The sequence below is a fragment of the Galeopterus variegatus genome, unplaced genomic scaffold (assembly GCF_000696425.1).
Source record: "Galeopterus variegatus unplaced genomic scaffold, G_variegatus-3.0.2 Scaffold1209, whole genome shotgun sequence".
NCBI classification, from domain to species: domain Eukaryota; kingdom Metazoa; phylum Chordata; class Mammalia; order Dermoptera; family Cynocephalidae; genus Galeopterus; species Galeopterus variegatus.
The window spans coordinates 325,119-351,644 of record NW_007727320.1 but is presented as its reverse complement, the minus strand read 5'-3'; the positions used below and the strand labels follow the sequence as shown (position 1 = coordinate 351,644).

The window sequence follows — 26,526 nt, the reverse complement described above, 5'->3', positions numbered from 1 at the left end:
TATTCCCAGCAGTGGGATAGCTGGGTCATATGGCAGATCTATCTGCAACTGTTTGAGGGATCTCCATACCATTTTCCATAGAGGCTGCACCATTTTGCAGTCCCACCAACAATGTATGAGAGGATTTTATTGATTTTATCAATATCTTTGGTGTTTATTTGATCTGGTTCATCAGTGTTTTGAGACATTGACAGTACTATATACTCATAACTGCCTTCCTGACTATCTTTGTCTCCTTTAGAAACATCTATTTTAAGTTCATGTTGAAATCATACATAGTCTCCTGATGACAGCATAGCAATGGAAACTTCTGTGTCTTGTCCTCTGGTGGGAGACTTCTTCTGTTAGATGTTTGCTTTATGTACATATTAATGTGTTTTCTTATCGGTCTACTTGATAATTAGTCTGAGGTAGTCTTTACATGACACATAACAGCTGGTCTTCAAGCCACATTTTTCTGTATTAAGACTCAGACTATACTTCAGACATTTACTATACTGGAGTCCTTTGAAGCCACTTTAGTTAAAACCAAATAATCATAAAGGTCAAAGTGGATAATCCTAGAAAATAATACCTGTGAATCTTAAATATTTATTTTAACCTGAAGAATATAAATATATATTTATTTGCTACTCATTTGCTATAACGCTAAAGATTTTATTTGTGTATGGATCCACTGTTTTTTTGTTTCAGATTTTCTATATTAAATAAATTACACCATAGTGCATCCTATATATAATTTCCAATTTAGTTTTCTTTAAAGCAGAGCAGTTTCATAGACACTTTCAAACAGAATGAGAACAGAAACCTGCTAGATTTTTATATGGCTTTCTACCAGTCTTTTACGTTTGTCTTGTTCACTCCAAATTTGACAGCAGGGGTTTAACAACTTTTATTTAATCTTTCCAAAGCAGTCACTTTAGTTTTCATACAGATATTAACCCTCTTTTTGTATTTCATCTGTTTACCTAATAGTTTATTCAATTATGTAAATTACAATAACTGGCAAAACTGGCATAAACAGGTTTGGAGACAAACACAGTAACTTGGTAAAAATACAGCTCAACTGGTGGGAGCAAAAACGTATGAGTTCAATAGGTATTAAGCATGCCACGGGCATATGTTAGTTTGTTAACAGAGAAATGGAGATCATTGGCTGTCCAGGGGAAACATATGTGAAGGTCAGTTAAAAGAGCTTTTTTTATTTTTATTCATAGTCTTTTTGTACAGCACTGTCATCACTTAGCTCTTGAACAATATATTATTTGGTGTAGCTAATTTTTGTATTTTTTCTTCCCCTTAGGAATAAGATAAACTATTTCATAGTTATCCATGCAGATTTTTAATACTCACCCATTTGCTTTTCCAACTGGAACTACTTATACAGATTAGTTCACAGTTTAAAATCCTGAAGTCTTTCCTATCTAATATCTAAGCATTTCAGAATTGGAATAGTCATGGTGGTATTCCATTTTTTTAATACTTCTCTAAATGTGTCATATGACATTTTTTTCCAATAAACAAGAAAATATTGAAAGAAAAGAAGGAAGGGAAGAAGAGAAAGAGAAAAAATAATTTTTTAAACTATCTCATGAGTATTTATCCCAACCCAGTGAAGGTAATTAGATATCAGAAAGAATCACAAACATGGACTTCAGATGTTTGAAAAACATTTTTTAATTAATGGAAACAAGGGGAGCTAACTTGGATTTACTAGATGCCAAATTGTCTGTATTAGGTTGTTTAATACTTTGTCTCATATGTGATCTTCATCCACCCAAAATATGAGAAATAAATATTATCACTATTTTTCAGGTAAGGATACTGAGATTCAAAGAACCAGATGACTGTACATGTTGTTGTTTGTAAGTGGCAGAATCAGTGTTTGAACCTCCAGGTCCATTTTACTCCAAAGCCTATGCTCTTGACCACTTATATTACCACATTTAAAATATTCGCAGTAGATCTGTCTATAACAGTACTTTCTTAGTATATTAGGGAGTATTTTACATTCTTGTGTGGTATACTCCAAGCACTTTCTTAAACTACAGTTCTATTATTTGAGTTAAGTTCAGAATAAAGATGAAAAGGAACAAAGACCTTCTTCCCCTCATTCTAAGTCTAGTAATGCAGGAAAGGGTACAGGGACTAACATTCTTTTATTTATGCTGCTCTAAAGATATTAGATACCTAATATTAGATATTAGATATTAGATACCTAATATCTTTAGAGCAGCATAAATAATATATTATTTTTATGATAATATTAATGATAATATTTTCCAGGCTCTGTGGTAAATACTTTTAAAGCATATTATCTCATTTAATCATTATGTCAATCTTGCAGGGTTGGTACTAATATTCTCATTTTACTTGTGAAGAATTTAGGACAGGTTGTTAATATAACTTTTTTTTTTCTTCTTTTTTGCGGCTGGCCAGTGGGAGTACCCTTGACCTTAGTGTTACCAGCACCGCGTTCTTACCAACTGAACTAACTGGCCAGCCCCTGGTTGTTATGTAACTTGATGGAAGTCACACAGCTAGTTAGTAGCAGAGATTAGATTCACAATGAGATTTTGTAAAACAATTTACATAAGGTTATAGTGATATAGAAATAGAAAGGGATTTTTTAGAAACTTCAGAAATGGAGCTCAAGACCTTTGTGGGAGAGAACATTTACTAACATATCCTAGAAAAATAAAATGTATACTGGTAATGTACTGGGAGCATCAACAATTATGACTGCCGACTTCTTCCTAAAGAATGCTAGAAGATAGCCCGTAGTCTTCATAGATCTAACTATTCATCAAGCCACAGTATAATATGGGGACCCAGTGGAATAGTAGTAGGTGTCAGTCTCTTTCTTTCCCTATACAATGGAAAGGGAAATAATAGAAGTACTTTCCACCCTGCAAAGTAGTAGAACAAATATGGAGCAGAGAACATGTACATTAGGACCTGGAAGAAGGATGTAGGAGGGATGATTAGGAAGGCATTTGGGAAGAAAATCACAGGTCTGTGGGTAAATGTTAACAAGAAGAATAAAGTAGTGTTGGCCATGATCTACCTCTAATTATACCTCTGTGTTTAATCATTTACCCCTTTTAAAACTAGAATCATTGCTTTTTTAGAACAACTAACTTCATTGATTTAAAACCATTTGTACTTTTAAAATTTTATATATAAATTGATAAATATGTGTGTGTTCTATTTAGGAGCAAAAACCTTTGCTGATTTATATTTTCCTCGCAAGGGCATCTTTTAGAAACTCAGTTAAAAACCTGAGAATAACTTCTTAGAAACGTAGTCTCTAATGATATAGTTAGGATTTGCTCTAAAATACTTAAAGAAAAAAACGGGAGGGGCTGGCCAGTTAGCTGAGTTGGTTAGAGCATGGTGCTGATAAAACCAAGGTCCAGGGATCAATCTCTGTACCAGCCAGCCATCAAAAAAAGAAAAAAATGGGAACAGGAGGAGTGGAGGCAGAGCAAGGGCAGCAGAACCTCAGTAATTATTGACTCTGGGTGGTAGATATGTAGGGGTTGTTTGTACTATTCTCTTACTTTGTGTAGGTCTGAATTTTTTATTAATAAAAATTGTTTTATTACATATTCTAATCTCTGCATAACTAATATTGTAGTGAAGACTCATTACTAAACTTTCTGAATGATACGGATGATAGGATATGAGTGGGGTGACTCTATAGAAGACAACGTTAAAGACGCAACAGAGAAGAAATGACCTTGTGTACTCTGATGTTAAAAAAAAAATTATCCAACTAAAAAAGTAAAATTATAACAGCTTTACTGATACTTCCACTTTTAAGAAAGAATAACACTGACAGAAAACATGAAAGGAAGTATCGTACAAATGACATTAAATAGCCCTCAAGCATCCTCCATACCAGTGCTTCCCGACATGTGTAAAGAATATTTAAACTAATGTGTGAAATAAGTATCATTTGTAGACCAAAAAAACACCAAAACCATGTATGTATAGATATAAAACATATATATAATTTATATCTTACCTATATATGTACTACTATCTTCAGATATAAGAGGCTGCTTAATGTTATTAACAAAATAAAAATATGTTCAAAAAGCACTTCTGAATTTATGGTAGCATTTTGTCACGATGTATATTTTCTTAAAGCGTAGATACTAAAATTATAGCTCCCTATCGTATAGAAATCTCAGAAATAGTTTGTGTTTCATATAAAGTCAAAAACCATTACTACACATTCACGATGCTTGTTTTTTTCTTTCTATGTGTTAATACGTATTTCCAGGGGTTGGTGTGTGCTGGACTGGCTGACATGGCCAGACCTGCAGAAAAACTTAGCACAGCTCAATCTACGGTTTTGATGGCTACAGGTAAATTAAATGAATATCTTCCATGTTCCGTATAGAACATAAATTATTTTTCTCCTGTTTTACATCAATTTATTTAACAGTTTAGTGTTTGAAATACATACACACACACACACACACACACAAAGGAATTAACAGTGTTATCTTTAGGAAGTTATTAGATTATGCATGGAGGTGACAGAGGAAGGTTACCAGAGTAAGTATCTGCATGGGTTTTTGTTTTTCAGGTTTTTGCCATGAACATATTTTTATGAGTAGGAAAAAAAGTTACAGTTAATACTCACTAGACCTAGAAAGATTCCCATTTAATGTAAGAACTGAGTATTATAGAGACATTACTGAAGACTCAGAGTATAGCACTTTCATCCTTCATCCTACATTATTGTTGTAATAGTTTTATTTATAATTATTGTACTCTAATATTAAATATTCAGATAAGTTATCACAGCAATACTATGGTTTTTTGTTTTAACAGCTGGCCAATATGCCTGTAGTCTTAAAATATATATATATATATTTTGTTTCAACAGGGTTTATTTGGTCAAGATACTCCCTTGTAATTATTCCAAAAAATTGGAGTCTGTTTGCTGTTAATTTCTTTGTGGGGGCAGCTGGAGCCTCTCAGCTCTTTCGTATTTGGAGGTAAGCCTACCAAAGGTATAAAGAGGTCTGCTTCAGAAATTACCCAGACGTAATAAGTCTTTTTTAAAGATTCACATATAATGCTAAGACAGGAGTGTGCCTGAATCAGAAGTTTAACATTTCTAGAAAAGTCTGAGGGTTTACAAATAAGCTAAAAGCAGTCAAGCAGTATGTTACCTAGTTTTTAGATTTAACTGTGCATTGTCTAGATTGATAGCCCTTTCACGTAGTCACTTTTATTAAGACAACATTTACAATTTATGATTTACTAAGTCCTAATGAACCTTTAGCACTCACTTTCAGTTGTATATAATAAAGTGGTACTTAAATGTATAGTTATGTAGTAGTATTGGACATGATATTTAGAGTGAGGTCACTGGTCTCATTGGAAAGTATTCTATGAATACTGGAAATGTTTAAAGCTACTCAATAGTTAACATTATTTGTCATTGACTAATGGTAATGATAATATGATCAAATATTTCTTTTTGGGTTTTTTTTTTTTGTTTGGTTGGTTTTTTTTTCTAAAAGATGGCCAGTAAGGGGATCTTAACCCTTGACTTGGTGTTGTCAGCACCACACTCTTCCAAGCGAGTGAACTGGCCATCCCTATATAGGGATCTGAATCCATGGCCTCGGTGTTACCAGCACCACACTCTCCCAAGTGAGCCATGAGCCAGCCCTATGATCAAATATTTGAATCAGATCTTTTGAGAAATCTAGGAGGTATAGTAGGCTTCATGGAATAAGTTCTTTCTTATGCTTATACTATTCTCTACTCTATTGTAAACTGGGAAAAATAGTAAATGAAGCCCCAGGTGTTACAGAAGGGAAACACTCTGGTCGTTTCTTTTTTGGTTTAACAAGAATTGAGGAAACAGTCCTTAGCCTCAAGAAATGTAAGTGTTTACAGCCTGTTAACCCAATGTGATTCCTGACAGCATCACATATATTTTACTTTTAGTGATTAGACAGGAACCCATTCTCAATTGATTTTATTCTTAGGAAAGGTGCTTTGTGAGTATAAAGTAAGAAATTCTAAATGGCCACATTTTGCTAAATTTTATACATATATTCGCATGTTTGTCATACTCTTGTATAGTTCAAGAATGAAAACATTCATTAAAATAATATTTTTGCACAATAAATGGTATGCCAGTTAAACTCTTAAAACTTTTTGGCAGTTGTGATGTTTCTTTATTATCTGAAACACAAACCAGATACAAATGAGCTCTTTGGGTTGCTTTCCCTTCTGCCTGTTTTTACCTGTAAGTCCCTGGGAAGATTGTGTTTACAACTCTATAGCCACATAACAACTGGGAAAGAAGAAATGGAATATGCTTCCCATTCTCTCCTTACCATAAATTTACCTATTATTACTGATGATTATTTTTCTTTCTGTTTCCTTTATAGATATAACCAAGAACTAAAAGCTAAGGCAAACAAATAAAAGAGTTCCTGATCACCTGAACAATCTAGATGTGGACATAACCACTGGGACCTAGTTTATTACTTGATTATTGATAAGGTGATACTAACTGCGCTAACATTTGGAAAGCACAAAAAAATCTAACTGTAACTGGTAGCTAGTGCTTGATTCAACAGAAAAATAAAGCAAACTTTTATTAATAATTTCTCTTTACATATGACTTAAGGAATTTATCTATGGATATTAGTAACATTTTTTCTACCATTTGTCCATAATAAATTATACTAGCTTATACAGACCCCTAGTCTCCTTCTGTTCTAGTCAGCCAAAGTGTGTATATACGAGAGCACACAGATTCAAGTGAGCTAAAACCACAGTTGAAAGGTTAAATAATCTGCTTATTTAGTATATGGTGAAAGGGAATATTGATGAAGAGATTGGGAAATGGTGTTTTAGTCCGTTTTGTGTTGCTATAACAGAATTACCTGAGACTGGGTAATTTTATAAAGAAGAGAGGTTTATTTGGCTTGCAGTTCTGGGACAGCTGCATCTGGCATGGGCCTCAGGCTGCTTCTACTCATGGCGGAAAATGACAGGCAGTGGTAGCTACAAGCAGATCACATGGCTAGAGGAAGCAAGAGAGAGGGAGAGAGGAGGTGCCAGGGTCCTTTAAACAATCAGCTATCACGGGAACTAATACAGCAAGAACTCACTCACTACCCTTCCTCCCCCAGGGAGAGCATTAATCCATTCTTGAGGGATCTGTCCCCATGACTTAAACAGTTTCCAGCACTGCCACACCGGGGATCAAATTTCCACATGAGTTTTGGATGGGACAACACATCCAAACTCCATCATTCCACCCCTGGCCCCCCAAAACTCATGTTCCTCTCACATACAAAATACACTCATTCTATACCAACAGTCCCAAACTCTTAGCTTGTTCCAGCACCAACTTAAAAGTCCAAAGTCTCATCTGAGACCAAAAGCAAAAGTCCTTCCAGCTGTGAACCTGGAAAACAAAACCAAATTTATCTACTGCTAAGATACAATGGTGGAACAGACATTGGGTATACATTCCCATTCCGAAATGGAGGAATAGGCCAGAAGAAAGGAAAAACAGGCTCCAAACAAGTCCGAAACCCAGCAGGGTGGACATTATGTCTTAAACCCCCAAAATATTCTTCTTTAACTCCAACTCCTGCATCCTGGGCACAATTGGGCATCTGGGCCCCCAAAGCCTTGGGTACTCTTGTTCCCACAGTTCTGCCGGGTGCAGCCCAGTGGGCAGCGCTGGTGCCTGCAGCTTTTCCAGGCCTGTGTTGCACGTTACCAGTGGCCCTGCAGTTCTGAGGTCCTGGCGGCAGCCCCCCTGCCTTGGCTCTATTAGACATTTCCCTGATGAGGGCTCTCTGCAGGGGCTCTGACCCCACTTTCCTGCTTGGCATTGATCTAGTAGATGTCCTCTGCCGTGGCTCCACCCCTGCGGCAGTTCTCTTCCTGGGCCCCCAGGCTTTTCCATACATCCTCTGGAGTCTGGGTGGAGGCTGCCATGCTTCCACTGCTCTCACATCCTGCTGGCCTGCAGACTTAACACAATGTGGACGCCACTGAGGTTTGGGGCCTCTATTCTCCAGGACTGCTGCATGAACCACACTTGGGACCGCTCCATCTGGAGCAGCTGGGATGCAGGGAGCAGGATCCCGAGGGCAGCTGTGCCCCAGGTCTGTCCTCCAGGATAACTCAGTCCTTCTAGGCCTGAGGGTCTGTGATGCGTGGGGCACCCTTCCAGACTTCTGAAATGCTTTCAGGGCTTTCCTCTCATTGTCTCCACTATTATCATATGGCTGCCTCACTGCCAAGATAATGTCTTTAGCAACCAGTTTATCTGCTTCACACTTGCATTGTTCTCTGGCTCTCAGCTTCTTTACCGCATGGCCAGGCTGCAAGTTTTCCAAATGTTTATGCTCTGCTTCCCTTTTAAATTCTGGCTTTATGTCATGCCTTTGCTGCCATAACTCAGAGTAGGCTATTAGAAGCAACCACACAGTGTCCTTAATGCTTTGCTGCTTAGAAATCTCTTCTGCCAAATGATCTGGTTCACAAGGGCATGGACACAATGCAGCCAAATTCCTTGCTATGGTGTAGCAAGGGTGATCTTTTGTCCAATTCCCAATAAGTTCCTCATTTCTATCTGAGACCTCATCATCCACATGGCCTTTACTGTCCACATTTCTATCAGCATTCTGCTCACCACCACACAAGTCTCTAAGACTTTCCAAACTGTCCCTCATCTTTTTTTCTTCTTCTGAGTCCTCCAAACTTCTCCAACCTTTGCCCATTATTGCAGCTCTAAAGTTGCATCCACATTTTCAGGTATCTGTATAGCAACACCCCACTCCTCAGTACCAATTTTATGTTTTAGTTCATTTTGTGTTGCTATAACAGAAATACCTGAGACTGGGTAATTTATAAAGAACAGAAGTTTATTTGGCTTACGATTCTGGGACAGCTGCATCTGGCATGGGCCTCAGGCTGCTTCTACTCATGGCAGAAAGTGGCAGGCAGTGGCAGGTACAAGCAGATCACATGGCGACAGGAAGCAAGAGAGAGGGAGAGAGGAGGTGCCAAGGTCCTTTAAACAATCAGCTCTCGCAGCAACTAATAGAGTGAGAACTCACTACCCCTCCTTCCCCAAGGAGAGCATTAATCCGTTCATGAGGGATCCGCCCCCATGACTCAGTTTCCAGCACTGTCACACTGGGAATCAAATTTCCACATGAGTTTTGGAGGGGACAACACATCCAAACTCCATCAAATGGGTAGTTGGAATGGTGTGATATTGTGAAGAGATATATTTTGTCCCATCTCCTGGCATACAACTCCTAAAATCCTTACAATCTCCAAAGTGATAAGTGCTGTTGTTTCATATGCTAATCAGTTGACCTATGGCTGGTAGCCCCCAGATAGTTTCAGGATGAGGACTGGTCTCAGGAAGGACCAAGACATGATTAAGATGGAAGAGAAAAGGAAGGTTATATTGATCACCAATGGGCAATAATTTAGTCAAACATCCCTGTGTAATGAGATCTCCATAAAAACCCAAGAGGCCTGGGTTCAAAGAGGTTCTGGATAACTGAAAATGTGAAGATTCTGAGGGCAGCATGCAAGGGAGGGCATAGAAGCTCCATACCTCTTCCCTCATACCTTCCCCTATGCATCTCTTCATCTGTATCCTTTGAAATAGCCTTTATAATAAATGGGTAAACATAAGTGTTTCCCTGAGCTCTGTGAGCCACTCAGAAAATTACTGAAACCCAAGGAGGGGGTTGTGGGAAGCCCGATTTATAGCTGGTCAGTCAGAAGTTTCAGAGGCCTGGGCTTGTGACTGGCATCTGAAGTGGGGAGCCATATTGGGGACTGAGCCCTCAACCTATGAGATCTGACACTATCTCCAGGTTGATAGTGTTAAAACTGAATGAGAAGGTACCCAACTTGCATCTGCTGGAGAATTGGTTGCTTGCTTGCTTAGTGTGTGGAGAGAAACCCCTACACATGTGGTGTCAGAAGCATGTCGTAAGATTATAAGGGGAGAAACAACTGAGTGTGTTTTTTTCCCCCACTCAAATGGCTAACAAAATGACCTCAAACTATTTGAAAACATTTTAACTTGACCTGAAGAATCTTGATTTTTTTTTTGCTTTTTGTATGATTATTTTATAGCTACAGATGATTAAATAGGATTGCTGTAAAGATTAATTGAGATAATGTTTTAACAGGTGCCTGGTCCATGATGAGTGTTAAATTTTTGAATTACACTCAGTAACTGATATGATTCAGGAGCAGAAAAGCCTCTAGAGGCAGACAGTCCTGAATGTGAATCTCAACTCTGTGACTGGTAAGGCTATGACTTTGGGCTGATTAAGTGCCTAGCAGAGTACCTGGGACATAAGTAGGCTTTCTGTATATGTCCGTGACTTTTGTCCCCATTGTGAAGAGAGACTGGGCATAAATTACTCCATACTAGAAATACTTAACAGTCTATCTGATTTAGGCTTCAATTTGGAGTATGAGCTTCTTCCGAAAAGTGAGACTAAAGGTGGTCCTCATTAGCACTATAGTCAGATGAATCAGCAAAGCAAGTTTTTATAAAATTTGAAGAAATGAGATAAAATAGCTTTTTAAATAATACTATACTATAACTGATTAAAATTTGGCAATTAGCAGTTGAAAACCTTGCATATCGTTTGGCCCTTCACCACAGTTCATCTCTGAGGAGGAGGGGATAGAGAATTTGACATAGGCAAAAATGAAGAGGTTCTGAAGAGTCAAATTATTATTACTCTCTTTTCATAAGCCACACTGTTAAATTTGTTTGTTTGGTCGGCATGTGTGTGCATATGTGTGTGTGTTTCTTAGGTTAAGCTTTTAGGAAAAACATATATCCTGAAATATGACATAGACGAAAAAAGTTTATTAAAATGTATATGATGAATTGGTGTTTCATTTCCTTTTCATTAAAACCTTTTCTTTCTTCTATGGGATCTCCTAAGCCCCACTTGTCAGTCAAGTTAATTATAGCATTTAGATGCAATCACGGGCAATCCACCTCTTTGTTCTCAGAAGTTTCATTGACAAACTACCATGACATGCTTCCTTTCTGCCCCCAAACTCTCAATCCATCTGTATTAGTTTGTTTCTGTTGCTTATAACATAACAGAAATACCTGACACTGAGTAATTTATAAAGAAACGATATCTGTTGCTTATAGTTTCAGAGGTTAGGAAGTGCTGAGTCCAGGAAACATCTGGTGAAGAAGGCCTTGGTGGTGGTGACAGTGATGCAGGGGTCTCATGGCAGATGGTGGAGAAGAGAGAGTAACCTCCTCATCCATTCTTTTAAAGCCACTACAACCACTTCCATTATTTCAAGAATAGATCGATCCATTTGGGAGGGTACAGTACTCACAATCTATTCACCTCCTCAAGGCCCCACCTTTCAATTACCGTAACAGGATTTCTCACCCCAAACAGTTACAGTGGTGATTAAGTTTTGGGGGACATTCAATCCAAGCTACCATCCCATTATTGAACCTTTAAAATTAAATGACTTTAATATGTAATCTGTCAAAAACTCTCATTGCCACTTGAAACATAGTCTAGTGATCAGTTTCACAACTACTCTCAAAGACTTAGTAAGAATAATTTATATACTGGAAGTCCTTACTGTTAACGTAGAAACTGAACTCTGTAAAAATACCTTGCACAATGGTACAAATCATTTGATCAGTGTAGTTGACCTGAATTTTATAACAGTTTTCTAACAAGGCCTTTATTCATGCTTCGTTAGGTAAGTTTTCACAATGGCAATTCTGACAGGCATGGATTTCAACTCAACTCTGTCACATATTAACTGTGAGACCTTCTTAACCTCTGTCTCTGAGCTTCAGTATTTTCAAAAGTAAAACAGGGGGTCTGCTCGGTTAGCTTAACTGGGAGAGCGTGGTACTGGTAACCCTAAGGTCACGGGTTTGGATCCCTATACTGGCCATCTGCCCCCCTCCCCTGCCAAAAAGTAAAGTGAGGATAATAATAGTACTTACTTCACAGGATTGTTGAAGATTGAGATAATGTTTTAACACAGTGTCTGGGCCGTGATGAGTGTTAAATAAATGTAGAAAGTTCAGAAAATGTTAAGCTTATTAACCGAAACTAGACTAGAAAGTATTTTCTTAGACTAAAGAAGTTTTAATTTAGCTGAAAAAAAAGGATATACTGTGTTAACCTATTGCACACCTTCTGAGCTAAGCACTACTGGAACTCTTGAGGCTTTCACTGTTTATAGCAGAAAAAAAGCTGCTTAGAGTGGGGGTGGGAGGCTGGGTGGAGAATGCCTAATAAGAGGTAAATTTTTTAACCTAACCTTTTTTGTGGTTTGACATTCATTTCAAGGAAACATTGACCCAAGGTGCATCAATGCTGCTACTTCTCCATAGTAAACATACTTTTTAAAAAAAATTGTTAAAATAGTAGTAGTGAAAGGTTGAATGTTAACAAGGATTGATCTCAAAGTGCAGGTTCCTCTCTATAAAGCAAAATTCTCTACTGGAGATTGTTTATATACTGAAACAAATAGAAAGCACTGGCATTTATGAAGACTGGCTCTCTCCTTAAGGGGTCTGTTTAATTATATGAGGTATTATTCTAATTATAAGACCAAGTTCTACAACTAACACTAGAGAATTCACTCAAACATAATTAAATGAACCTTCTTTTCCTCCCTTAAGACAACTGTGTTTTACAACATTTTGAAGCACACAGTAAATTTAATTATTAAGTTGGACTTTCTCTGAGAACATTTTTCAGTTAGATTTTTTAAGTTCAAGTTTTAAATATATGTTCCTAAATGTTAATTATAGTTGTGATATACATAAGAACAGCCAGAAAGTCAAAATGTGATTTAAGCTGTTAGAAAGTATGCCACCATCTTAAAACACATTTTTCCAGTGTCACATTGGATGAAGAAAACTCAAATCCAGTGCCACATTGAAGTTCAAGTTATCTCTGGAATAAATTTGATTAGAAGTATGCACTTGACCAGTGAGAAAGGACTGGTATGTAATTCTTCAAACAAAAATTTACCTGACAAAAATACCTGAAAATAAATACTGAATTCATTATAACTGGTAACTTCATAGTCCTGGTATAAGCTGTAATCATTATTGACTAAAATTAGGTGCTTTCTTGCTCAGGATGTACTTCTTTTTATGATAATTACCTACCAACTATTGTCTAATGTCAACCACCCTCCACATGGTCAGGGAAAGAGTTGTGTAAACTACTTTGGGGTCATATCAATCTCCCCTGCCCCTTGCTGCACATGTCTGGACAAGAGAACCCGAAACTGAGCCAGTCCTTGTATGAGCAGTAGGCCACTCTGGGGGGAGGGGAGGCCAGTTCCAACCAATCAGAAGCCCAGTCAGTGCACGTGAAACAATCAGCTGCTGATGTGGGTGTGGCCTGGAAAACAAAAAATGGCTTTCAGGCAAAACTGTCATTTTCTGGGTCAGCTATACACAGACATGGCACTGTCTTCAAAATAATGTCATCCAGGCCCCTTTCCTGTTTTCTGCACTCCTGAAAGATCTAGTCCCTAATCTAAGCTCTGGCTTTTCCTCGGACTTGGAGGAATTAGAGGTATGTGGAAGTAGGAGTCTCAGAGAAAGAATGATGGTGGAGCTAAAGATGAGAGCACCTGGCTGGGAAGAAGACAGGTATTGGAGCTTAGTGGAAGATGGGAAAGCTTCGGTCTAGGGGTCAGGGTTCAAGCTTGTATAAATCTTTGTCAGTCTTTTAAGTGAGGTTAGAAGCTTCAAGGCTTACATGTTACCTCATCCTGTTTATCCTGGATGTTTTGTCTTTCTAGCTTACCCTGTTTATTTGCTTCTCTTCTGCGACTTCTCATATAATATCCTTCTTTTTATCAATCATCAACTAGCTGGCGCCTACCATGTGAAGGGGCCCTAGGAAGATGCTGTGGAAAAACAAAGACATGCAGAAGGTGGTCTCTAAACAGGGAGCTTACAATTCAAAGGAAGACAAAATATAACAAGGTCAAAAGATAATCAGGGATATTTACATAGAAAATAAGCCACGTAAGTTTATAGACACTGAGTGCCATAATAGCTCAGAAGAAAAATTACCATGGCTAGAGTATTCAGGCAAGCTTCCACAACGGGTAAAACTACCTCTTTAAGTTCAGAGTATCTCCTTCTTTGGACACCTGTCAAACCCGATCTACGTATTTAAAAGTTGAACACATTCTGATATCTATTAGGAAATTCTAGAATAGATGAGAAACAATAATGGATAGAATTAATCCCTAATTTCTCCTTAATTTAATTTGTGGGTACTGCTGAGTTTTCTTTAAACAGAGCAAAACTGTACAAACTCCTTCATTCAGGCAACTCTTTCTTGGTATATCCTGGGGGGGCTCATTTACCTGTTTGCTCTTTCATTTAGGTGTCCTCATTCCTAGCCGGCTTCCTCAGTGCCCAGTCTTCACGCTCTGTTTTTCACTGTGATAGAGTCGGTCAAATGATTGATGAGGGTCCCATCAACATGCATTGAAAGTGCTCTAAAATTAAATACATCTTTCTCTAGGTCGTAAACATACCCAAAGTGTCATACAGCATATACAAGTGGGATATAGCGGGGACTTTCAAGTCCTGCAGATCTGGGTTGTCCAGCTATGTGGCCTAGGACAAGTTAATATGTCTGAGTTTCAGTTTCCATATGTATAAAATGGGGATCAGGTCTACTTCATAATGCTGTTTTGAGGATTCAATGAAGCAATCTATGTAAAATGCTTCACATAAAAAGGTCTCAATAAATCATAACTACAATGTGGTATGTGCCTATAGAAAGTAAATATCTCTATCACTAATCAGTTTCTGTTCTTGCAAAACTTAAAGCAGAAGACTTTAAAGAAGTCTTCTAAAATATAAAATGTCTATTGTCCTCTTTGGGTGTTCATAAGAAAAACTCCAGGTATTCATTTTAGATGTCTCTGCCTTTTGAGTCCATAAACAAATAATTTTCTTCTTCTAGTTTCACTTCTGCATTTGTCATCATCTCAAAATGCACCTACTTTCCTTGCTTAGTAATCATAAACAGAAAACTCTGTCCAAGCTCTCAAATCACCTTATTTAAAACAATGGAATCTAAGCAATGATCTAATTCATCTTCCCACTAAGTAGAAGAATCGCCTCTAGCCTCACAGGCAGATAGCTATCCAACACTTCTTAAGACCACCCAATTTGAACATTCATCATCACATTGTTTATATTTACCTCCCAGTGATTGCCAGTCATTGATCCTAGGTGATCCTTCTGGAGCAGAAAAGAATAAATCCAACCCACTTTCCATATGGTGTTAAAACTTAAACTATGGTGTTAAAACTTAAAAGTAGTCTATACTGTATGTGTGAAGAGGGTATGGTATTGTCAAGATTGAAGGGGCTGGTAGTAGGGTTGTTGGTTGGGGGGAAGGGAGGAATGGGGGAGGGGAAAGGAGGAAAGAATAGAGACATTCTGCTCAGTTCTGACCTATCTCAGTTCTGTGTCTGCTCAGCACATCTGTAGAAGCCTCGAAAGAGTATCTATGTCTACAAAAAACATACTGTTTAAGATCGCTTATTCTTTAATAAACTAGCTCCCTCCACTGAAGGAAAAAATACCACCTTTCCTTTCCCTCTTCACCTCCCCCATGAACTTTATTCTTGCTTAGCCAAACCAAATCCCTATCAGGGCAAAAGTCAGTGTGTTCTTTTGGTGACTGAAGGGGCCCACGTTGGACTTCGTATGGGGACCTGTGTCTCCTCCTTACCCCACTACTTTCACATTTCATTCCAAATATTTGAAGAAAACTACCATTTTAACCCAAACATCATCATCTCCTGACTAATTTCCAATCTCTCCCATCATTCCTTGTGTTCCATAGTCAACAAACTTGAAATAAAGTGGGCAGACCAAACCCAATCCTCTGGATCAGATTTGAACACTGCTTATGTACCTTAAGATTGCATTGCATACAAATGGACAACAAACATATGAAAATGTGCTTAATTTCATTAGTACCACCAGGGAAACACAAAACCACAGATACCAGCACTTCTGTACCAAGATGGCTAAAACTTAAAAAGACTGAAAATAGCAAGTGTTGGGTGGGATACACAGCAACTTAACTCTCATATCTTGCTTGTGGGAGTGTAAATTCAAGCCACCACTTTGGAAAACCATTGGCAAGATCTACTAAAGTTCAATATGTATGTATCTTATGACCCAGCAATTCTATTTCTAGGTATATACCCAAGAGAAAAGCATACATATGGTCACCAAAACACATATTCAAGAATATTCTTAGTGGCATTATTCCTAATAGCCTAAAATTGGAACAACCCACATGTCAATAGTAGAATGCATAAATACTTTGTGGTGTGATCAGGTGATGGTATACCATACAGCACTGATAAAGACCAATTCTTGTACACATAACAACATGGATAAATATTACAAACATTTAAGAAAAAAATGGTATTGTATGATTCTATTTACATAAAGTTAAAAAAAACTGGTAAAGGTGATTTATGGTGTTAGAAACCAAGAGAGAGGTTCCCTTTGGGGAGAATAGTGGGAGAATGACTGGGAAATGGCATTAGAAGGGCTTTCTGAAGTGTTGATAATGTTATCTTTCTTGATATGAGTGGGTCTTATGTGGATTTGTTTATTTTATAATAATTCAGGCTGTACAGTTAAGATTTGTGCATTTTTCTGCATGTATGTTATGTTTCAATAAAAGATTCCTGAAAGATAGCATTAACTTGGAGTAAATGTAGTTTTTCACACCATGTGCTTATACACTTGATTTAACTCTAAACACAGCACTTTGCATTTATTCTTCTTAAATTTCATTGTTATTTCAGTTAGTAACATATTTTAAGACCCTGGTTCTGTCATTTAGAGCAATAGCTCTCTCTCCAATTAAATATTTTAAAATTTTATTTATTTCCCCCCCAGCTTTATTGAGGTAGAATTGACAAATAAAAACTGCATATTTACAGGGTACTATGTGATATTTTGTTATATGAATACATTGTGAAATTATTAAAGCAAGCTAATTAACATATCCATCACCTCACATGCTTATTTTTTTGTGGTGAAAACATTTAAGGTCTACTCTCTTAGCCATTTTGAAGTATACAATCCATTATTAACTATAGTCGCCATGCTGTATGCAAAATCTCCAGAACTTACTCATCTTGTCTAACTGAAACTTTGTATCCTTTGACCAACATCTTCTCATTCCCCCACCCCAGTCCCAGCCCCTGGCAACCACCATTCCACTCTCTGCTTCCATGAGTTGACTTTCCCAGATTCCATACATATGTGAGATTATGCAGTGTTTGTCTTTGTGTCTAGCTCATTTCACTCACCAAAATGTCCGCTAGGTTCATCTATGCTGTCATAGATGACAGGATTTTCTTCTATTTTAAAGCTGAATAGTATCCCTTTGTGTGTGTGTGTGTGTGTGTACATGCACCATATTTTCTATACATTTGTTTCTCCATGGGCACTTAGGTTGATTTCCTTATCTTGGCTATTGTGAAAAGTTCTGCAGTGAACACAAGAGTGCAGATCTATCTTGACATACTAATTTCATTCCTTTGGATATATATGTAGAACTGGGATTGCTAGATCACCTGGCAGTTCTATTTTTAATTTTTTGAGGAACTGCCATGCTGTTCTCCATAATGGCTTTACTTCCAATTATCTTTTTATCAAAATCCTCTAGCATTCCCTGGAGGCTTCCCTCTGAGTTGACACTGGAACACTAATCAATATCCCTTAGATGTGATTGTTAACCAGCTAACTATATTTTCATCATTCCTATAATTTTATACTATACCCACAAGGACATAAGAAATTTGGTCAAATGCCTTGTTAAAGTCAAGATATACGTTGTCTATAGCATTCTCTTGATTTAAAATTTTAATAACCCTTTTAAAAAAGAAAAACAGGTAGCTTGCTCTTGGCTTTGTATCCATTTGACTCATTATAATCACCTCTTGCTGATCTGTATAACCATTGAGGCTGCTCACAAATATTTCAACTCTCTCTCCTGTTGCACAATGGTAGGATTGCACTGCACTGCCTGCTTGATAGTAGGTGTTTTCTTGTAACTTGCTTTGGTCAATGTCATAAGTAGAAGTGAAATATGTCACTTCTGGGAGGAGAATGAGTCAATCCCACTGCATCCTCTTTCCCACTGCCTTTCCCATTGAAAATGTCCCAGTCCAAATCCCAAAGTGAAGGTAGAGGACAGTCCCAGCTAACCCACAATGGACATATAGTATGAGCAGGAAATGAACAAGAAATTCATTCATAAAGTATAACCTAGATTACCTTGACTGATACACCATGTTTACCAGTCTGTGCTTTCTGGAATTCACAGGTAGCCTCACCTTTTGAAATCCAGAAGAGAATGTGCACATCTGCAGTTTTCCAAATCATCTCTTGTTCTCCATTATTTTTTGAGATTACTGTCATTATTTCTGTTGGTTCTTTCAGAATTGTCTATATAAGTTGTCCGGGGCTGGCTATTTATTTTAAATGACTGGGTGCTTTATCACTACTTATCTTGGATTTCAATTCTTCCTTAGCAGTATTTGTTATACTTTTTAATTCTCTATGGTGGAGAAGACAGAAAGAAAAGAAGAGTTGTGTAGTACACCATATTTAAGCTTTGTCCTTATTCATCTTTTATTAATTTCTTCGCTTTCAACAAAGCCTAAAAAGCTATCTAGGTTGTCCTAACTTTAGCATTTTTCTTAAGTCTCAGCTCATTCTGGGCATTCAGTTTTCTCACACCCTTCTTAAAAGTTCATATAACACTTATCAAATTCACTATCTGAAATTATTTACTTGATTTATTTGTTTTCTATTGACTTCTTGTTACATGCTATAGTTTTTATTGAGTGTTTAATGTTATGCTTTTTATTAACCTTAGTTATATGCTTCTCCTTCTATTTTTGTTCACTTCCTAATATTTGAGTTCACCAGAGCTTTTCCTTTAAAAAGTTATCCAGTATCTAATGTTTAGTACTCATTTTTATTTATTATTTATTTATTTATTTTTTTCCTTTTTGTCTTTTTTCGTGACCGGCAACGGATCGCAACCCTCAGTGTTGCGCCCATACCGGACCGGGACCGGCAACGGGATTGCAACCCTCGGTGTTGCGTCCGCACCTCGCTCAGCCAGTGAGCAGCCGGTCTGTATGTGGGATCTGAACCCTCGGCGGGAGCGCCGCCGCGCTCCCAAGCGGCACACTGTAGCAGTACGCCACCGGGCCGGCCCTTAGTACTCATTTTTAGAGATGTCTATACATTTTAAGTTTATCTGTTAAGTATACTCATGTTTTCCCTGACTTTAAAAAAGAATGTTTTCCTTAAATCTAAGGAATATATGTGACTGACACACTTTTTCCTTCTAACTCTTATGCATCCCAGTATGACCTATGTCTGGTTGGAATTACTAACCATTTCCGCCCAGCTGGTCAGAATTAAACCAAAACAACAGTTCCTTTAAAAAAAAAAATTCTCTTATTTTCTGTATCGCCTGTTACAGGAACTTGGATTGCTCTGAAGAAATTGGAGTTGCTATTACTGTTCAGGCTGTTAGAGCATGATTTTTACAACATTTAGGCATGAGCATTTAATCTGCCTCAGCAGCTAAAGGAAGGCCTTAGGAAATCCTAGTTTTTTCAGAACTGGTCAGCAAATTGAAATTTCTTTTTTTTTTTTTTTTTAAAGATGACCGGTAAGGGGATCTCAACCCTTGGCTTGGTGTTGTCAGCACCACGCTCAGCTAGTGAGCAAACCAGCCATCCCCATATAGGATCTGAACCCGCGGCCTTGGTGTTATCAGCACCGTACTCTACCGAGTGAGCCACAGGCCGGCCCAGCAAATTGAAATTTCAACACTTCCTCTCACTTATTACTTAAGGCCTTCTATCATTCCAGGTGTCACACACACACACACACTCTTTCCTGCTTTGAAATCTTTCCCTCTGTATATTTAACATTATTCCTTAGTACACTTGATCTCTTTCTTATATATAATGCTTTACTCTAATAGTCACCCACATATAAATATTTACACACATAGACTCACATGTACACTTTTTTTTTTTCCCAAAAAAAGGGTGAAAAGATGAGAGACCAAAAGGGTGGGCTAGAGGAAAAGGAAATCTGAGGAGAGAGGGGAAAGGAGTATGGCCTGAGCGAAGAGTGTTACTGGCCCCCTCTACCAGGACTTGCACAATGAGGGTGTCCCCATTCATGAAAATGTATGGCCCCATTAGGCTACCCTCTTTCACCCCATCCTCTTTGTAACGGGGCTCATTTATGTCACAGCTGTTCAGGGTTGTAGGTCCAGTCTATGAGGGTTTTTCCTCTGCTCAGAAAATTGGCCCTTCTGCTTTTTTTTTTTTTTAATTAAATTTTATTTTTTTGATGGTTGGCCAGTAAGGGGATCTGAACCCTTGACCTTGGTGTTACGAGGCCATGCTCTAACCAACTGAGCTAATCGTCTAGCCCACTTTGTACTATTGAATTTTTTTTTTTTTATTTCCTCTTGAAGTGTGACTCAACAACTCTGGCATTATCACCAATCACCTAAATAAGCAGACCACAGGTTAGAACAAAGCAAATAGAGAAAAAGAAATAGGAAAGTCAGTAAATGTGCATGCCAGATGTCCTTCATTCCCAACTTTTCTTTCTAGAAGGCTATCTGGGGACTACTTCCTGTCACCATAAAGTCTTGAACATTTGCTTTGAACATGAACACTGGAGGAGAAAAATCACAGGACCGGGCCATTGTCAGAATAGCAGCTCATTTACCAGACCTCATTGTCTATGGCGATTTCTCTCCAGAGCGGCCCTGTTTGGATTATTTTGATGGAGTCCTAATGTTTGTTGATATTTCAGGCAAGTGCAAAAGGGATATTTGTTTAATGTGTGTGAACAATGGGCTGCCATCAGAATTCACATGCAGAGCTGATTGATTGCAGGGTGGGGACGCCATTTTTGAGCTCCTGTGCTGTGACAGCAGATATTCTCCACTGAGAACACAGGAGGGAGGGATAACCTGTGTACCTGCTCTCTCTCATCTTCCCTTACCCAGCACTTCCAATCATGGTTACATCTTTAAGATGCCCAAGTCGCACGCCTGGGACTTCAGGCTCTATTCCCTGCTCCAACTTCACTGACTCAACCCCCCAACGCCCAAACACATCCCGGTCAAAACTGACCAAGTGTTTGAAATGTGAGTGTTTTCATTATCATGAAATGAAAGTTTTATTCCCAGTTAAAGGAACTACAGTCATCACTGTACAAGTTGAGAATTTGTAAGGAAGAGATATCTGGAGCCTTTCTCTGATCCTTAAAATAATAAACATAGGTAGAGGAAGCTGCATGTCCGACCCTTGACAAGCCACAAATATCATTAAGAAGAAACGTCTCCAGTTCTTAAAAGCCAATGCTCCAGCACAGTCCTCTACCGACTCTGTTTGGTTCCTCCAAACAGTCAGAGAAACCAGCTGCACCTTTATTACAGGTTTTACTGCAATGACTGAGAAGTTCAGCACATCCATGTACATGGACCGAGGGGCTGAGCAGTTGGTGGAGATCCTCAACTACTACATAAGTGCCATAGTGGAGAGTAAGTGTTCCCATAGGTTTCTGGCTTGAGAATATTTCAACCCATTGTTTTTTCCGTATTTGTTGGGTATAAAACTTAACAGAGTGCAATTGCTTAGCACTCTTCATTTTCCTGATGAAATGTGTATGAAACCAGTCTCTTTTGAAACATGATACAGTACAACTGAAGGAATATAATACAGACTACCCGAGGGAAAGGGTGTTTCATGTTAGTTAAAGGGCTGAATTACAGACTCCTTTTAAAAGAACTGTAGTAGTAATGCTTTTAGTTATATTCAATATATTCAAATATTTTTAAAAGCTAGCATCAGTATGTCAGTAAACATAGTAAAAGTTTCTTGAATGAATAGATGAGAAGGATTTATAGTTACCGTGTCAGTAATTTGTCTCCTGATGATGGATTCTGAAGCACCTACAGCTAACTGAAAAGGGGGCCCCCTTTTCAACCTCAGCCTGACATCTTCTTTGCATTGTTAATTTAAACTATTCATGAAGAAAAGGATTTACTCTGTTAAGGTAAACTCTAGGTCTAGTGCTTTATCAGGCTCTAAGTTCCCTGGTAATACCTTAATGTTACCCACCAGACAAAATTTAATGGTCCTTAAAAGAAGAAGTTATGTTTAATTCCTTTTTGCATCCACTTGGCACAATAGGTGCTTGCTGTGGATTGACTATCCTCCCAAAACTCATTGAAGCTTGATCTCCATTGTAATAGTGTTGAGGGTGGGAAAATCCAGTTATGGTATTTGAAAGATGAGGGCTTTAAGAGGTAATGAGATTGTGAGGACGGTGCCCTAGTGAATGGATTGAACCATTCATGGAGTAATAAGTTGATGGTTTAATGGGTGCTCATGGGTGTGGTTCTGATGGCGTTATAAGGAGAGTGAGTGAGCAGGTTAGCTCTCTTGCTCAGCCCATTTACCACGTAATACCCTGCATCGCTGTAGAAGAAGGTCCTCACCAGATGTGTTCCCTGACCTTGGACTTCCCAACCTCAGAAACTGTAAGGAATAAATTTAATTTCTTTACAAATTACCAAGTTTCAGGTATTCTGTTATAAGCAACAGATACAGACTAATACAGTGCTCAACAAATTTGTGATGATGCATAACTAAGAAAAAAATGACCATTTGTACTACAAAGTTTAGATAAACAAAACATCAGTCAATAATAAGCAAAACCCAAGTTGACTATGGTTGTGATTGCTGCACTTCCTGACTTGAAGTTCATGTGGAGTCCTGTCACTCATCTACCTACCCATGCTCACTCAAGCCCCAGCCTAAAACATATATTGATCAATTAAAAGCATTCCACTGATTTGTGGGAGGAGGGCAGCTGTTCTCAGGTCTCTCAGAAACCTCACTCCCCTCTTTCCTGACTTTTCCCATTCACAGAAATGGAGCATAGACATAATCTGGTTCACTGTACTCACTCTACAGTTGAGGAAAAATGGGTTTAACCCAAACCGGTTAAGTGACTTGTCTGAAATGACTTCTTTAGTATAAGTCTATTCTCTGAATTGCTGTGCTCTTGACCCAGTTTTTATTCTACTAATGAAGAATGAATTCATTTTACTAGCTTTAAGGACTCAGAGTTTGACTTAATTTATTATTTCTTTTTTCTCAGAAGTGTTGATTTTTGGAGGAGACATCCTAAAATTTGCAGGTATGGAGGCTTACTGAGATGGGAGGGATAAGAAAAGAGTGCTGAGGTGCCTGTGCTGTGACAAAGGAGGCATCTCAGAGAAAACAGTGGCCGAGAGCTGGGTTGAAGAATATTTGTAAGTCTCTGCACAGATCTTATACCAAATAGACTGACCCCCAGGGCCAGTCAAAAGCCCCCAGTGTGTCTCTCTCTTAAAGGTGATGCGCTGTTAGCCCTGTGGAAGGTAGAACGAAAGCAGCTGAAAAACATTATCACGGTGGTAATTAAATGTAGCCTGGAGATCCATGGATTGTTTAAGACACAGGAGTCTGAAGAAAGCCCAGATGTCCAAGTCAAGATAGGTAAGCATTTGAGAAAGAGCAGATGCTATAGCAGTTTGGATATGGGCCTGACTCCTGGGGTACCTCTTTCCCAAAGAGAAAATGGTGGACCATGGCAGCTCAGCCCATGCCTTGATCTTGGGAGTGAGGCTGACCAGAATGTGAATTTTGGCTCCCTCACTTACCAGTTAAGAGAATTTGGGCCAATCATTATATCTACCTAATAGGCTATTACAAAAAGGCAAATTAGTTAGTAAATACTTGGCACATAGTAACCACTCAACAAAATAGTCTTTATTACTACTGTTGCTGTTATTTTTTATCTTGCTGCTGCTTGTCAAGTTGTGTAAATTAAGTACAATAGAGAGTAGCCTGTCATTACGTAGATTCAGCAGTGACATGAGACTGTTATCCCCCTCTTCCTAAGAATGATGTGCAAGGAAAGCTTAACAGGTCAGCCTACAACACATCTCCACCTCTATATAGGGCTTCTTAAGGCCCTACGTGTAATATAGTTAACAATCATACACATTTCCATCTTGCATTGGAGACATAACACATTATGTCATTCCCCACAGTCCTGAGGTACAGGCATCATGAGGAATGAGATTCTGAGAGGTGTAAATGAGTAATAACAAGAGCTACTGCTGGTGCTGCTGGTGTTAGCTTCTGCCTAACCAAACTTTGTAAAATTTATAATTCTCAAGTATCAGAGCTGATGGGATCATCAGAGGTTATCCAATTAACTGTTTCTCAACCTTCTTTAACCTATGCTCCCTTTTGATGTTATTTAAAATTTCCAAGTAAGTTGCATATTTTGTTGAAAAAACACCAAAGTCTTTATAATATTGAATATTTTTTCCAAGTGAACACACAGGGAATCTGATGTATTATCCTTCAAGCATGCTGAGAACCCAACCCCCTCATGGGCATGCCAATTGGCTGCTAGAGAGGTAGCTTCCAGTACCTTTTCTTTTAGTGAATCTAAGCATCAGTGTGTTTCACATGGAAAACAAACCATATATCGTATCAGGGAAAGTCAGCATTGATAAATCAGCACAGCAGAGACCAAAGATACAAACAAACTTTGATTATATTATAGTCATGAAAAGAACTGTGTGTCACTCTTAGTTCATTTATATATATGTTTTGTGTACCTGTCATATTTTACAACATCTGTCTTCTGTTGCTTGGGCATCAAAGCTTTCATCTCCCAACTCGAAGACAGAGAAATCCTTGTGGGGATGGGACTGTCAAGTGCCTATTTCCCCCCCACCCTGCCTGTTGTCTGATATTTGACCCTAAGGGTTTCTTTTTAGTTAAAGCCTCAATATCTGATAAAATACACATCCTCCCCAAATAGGAATTATTAATATTGTTCTCTGTTGCCTTAACTATAAATAAATGGAAGAAAACATAAAATAACTTCTGGGGCTGAGAAAGCCATCTGGGGAGATATATGTCACAGAAAGGCAAAAACTAGTAGCTGAACTTTCTAGCTTTGGAAGAAGAGGAAGTTTGGAAGGCCTGGGCCTGGAAGAGGCATTCTCTGATTCTTATGTAAAATTTTAGAAATGAAATTTTGCTCTGAGGTAGTTAGTATAGTCCCATCAAGATTCTAATTTTTTTCCAAGAACTAGTGCTGCTGGGGAATAAGCCAGAACTTCTTGTGCAAACCTGTTGCTTGCCTTCTTGCCAGGGCTGGCTGCCGGCCACATCACCGTGTTGGTCTTTGGAGACGAAACACGCAACCACTTTCTGGTGATTGGCCAGGCGGTGGATGATGTGCGCCGTGCACAGAACATGGCACAGATGAATGATGTCATTATGTCACCAAACTGCTGGCAGCTTTGTGACCGGAGCATGATTGAAATTGAGAGGATTCCAGATCAGAGAGCAGTTAAGGTAGGTGTGATGCTGCTGCTTGCAGTAAGCCCTGCTAGTTTGTGCCAGGGGCTCCCTGCCAGAAGAGCCACTGGGAAGGCCGGTTCCCTGAAGCTCCTGAGCTGGAGACTGGACTGTGTCAGTCTGGGTTAGGCTAGGGAGGCTTTAGTCCAGAACAACTCCTCTGGGAGAAGCAAGGCTTGTAAGCTCAAGAAGGAAATGATTAGGCCTCTTTGTGGGTAACTAAGGATGTGGAATTTGGGTATTGGGTTCTTTTGGGGGGCTATGTCCTTCCTTGAGAAACAGGAAAGGGGTCTGCTGGCTATTCTCTGGGAGCAGAGGGGAGTAGTTTTGAGGACTGCCATTGGCCTTCACTTTTGTTACCCAGTAACATCCTAAGCCAGGGCGAAGAATCACTGAAGGTGAGGATTGGAGGTGAGTAAGTACAGCAAAGGTTAGTGAGAGGAGAAAGACTTTTCCTGTGGCTCTGCCTAGTAGAAAATAATAGTTAAGTTGAAATTGACTACAAGCAGAACCGTCCTTGGGGAATGGCCAGTTAGAGAACCTGAACTTTGAGGGTATGAAAAGGGAGAAGAGCCGTGCTGCTGAATGAGTCCAAGGAATGGGACTGTTTGGCAGAAAAAAGGAGAAGACAGAGAATCCCTGTAGATGCTGGTGAAGATGGAAGTCTCCCCACCCTGATGCGTCAGTCCACACCCTCTCCACCAGCAGCCCTCATTCACAGTCCCCGCAGTGGTGCACATCCCAGCTGCATGGCCTCACTGGCTCACAGCAACACCCTGTTCCCCACTGTCTTCAGTCACTCTTTATACCTTTAAAAATTGTTTTAATTTTAGGGCCGGCCCGTGGCTCACTCGGTAGAGTGCGGTGCTGATAACACCAAGGCCGCGGGTTTGGATCCTATATAGGGATGGC

General features: G+C 38.7%; 2 protein-coding genes across 3 annotated transcripts in view; both read left to right on the top strand.

Moving 5' to 3' along the window:
* The window catches only part of MPC2 (mitochondrial pyruvate carrier 2), a 21,046-nt gene extending 14,304 nt beyond the window's left edge, over window positions 1-6,742 (top strand). Inside the window, exons 4-6 of one of the 2 annotated variants that reach the window (XM_008575575.1) lie at window positions 4,292-4,376; window positions 4,904-5,015; window positions 6,429-6,742. In XM_008575575.1, coding sequence (XP_008573797.1) covers window positions 4,292-4,376; window positions 4,904-5,015; window positions 6,429-6,465 — 234 coding nt within the window. In that variant the 3' untranslated portion in view covers window positions 6,466-6,742. Of the gene's footprint in view, window positions 1-4,290; window positions 4,377-4,903; window positions 5,016-6,428 lie in introns of both variants that reach the window. The other variant, XM_008575576.1, reaches the window with a different exon arrangement.
* A 14,099-nt stretch (window positions 6,743-20,841) lies between these two features.
* Window positions 20,842-26,526, top strand: part of ADCY10 (adenylate cyclase 10 (soluble)) — a 77,285-nt gene continuing 71,600 nt past the window's right edge. Inside the window, exons 1-5 of the mRNA XM_008575580.1 lie at window positions 20,842-20,989; window positions 21,618-21,722; window positions 23,348-23,386; window positions 23,584-23,727; window positions 25,406-25,611. Coding sequence (XP_008573802.1) covers window positions 20,842-20,989; window positions 21,618-21,722; window positions 23,348-23,386; window positions 23,584-23,727; window positions 25,406-25,611 — 642 coding nt within the window. The remainder of the gene's footprint in view (window positions 20,990-21,617; window positions 21,723-23,347; window positions 23,387-23,583; window positions 23,728-25,405; window positions 25,612-26,526) is intronic.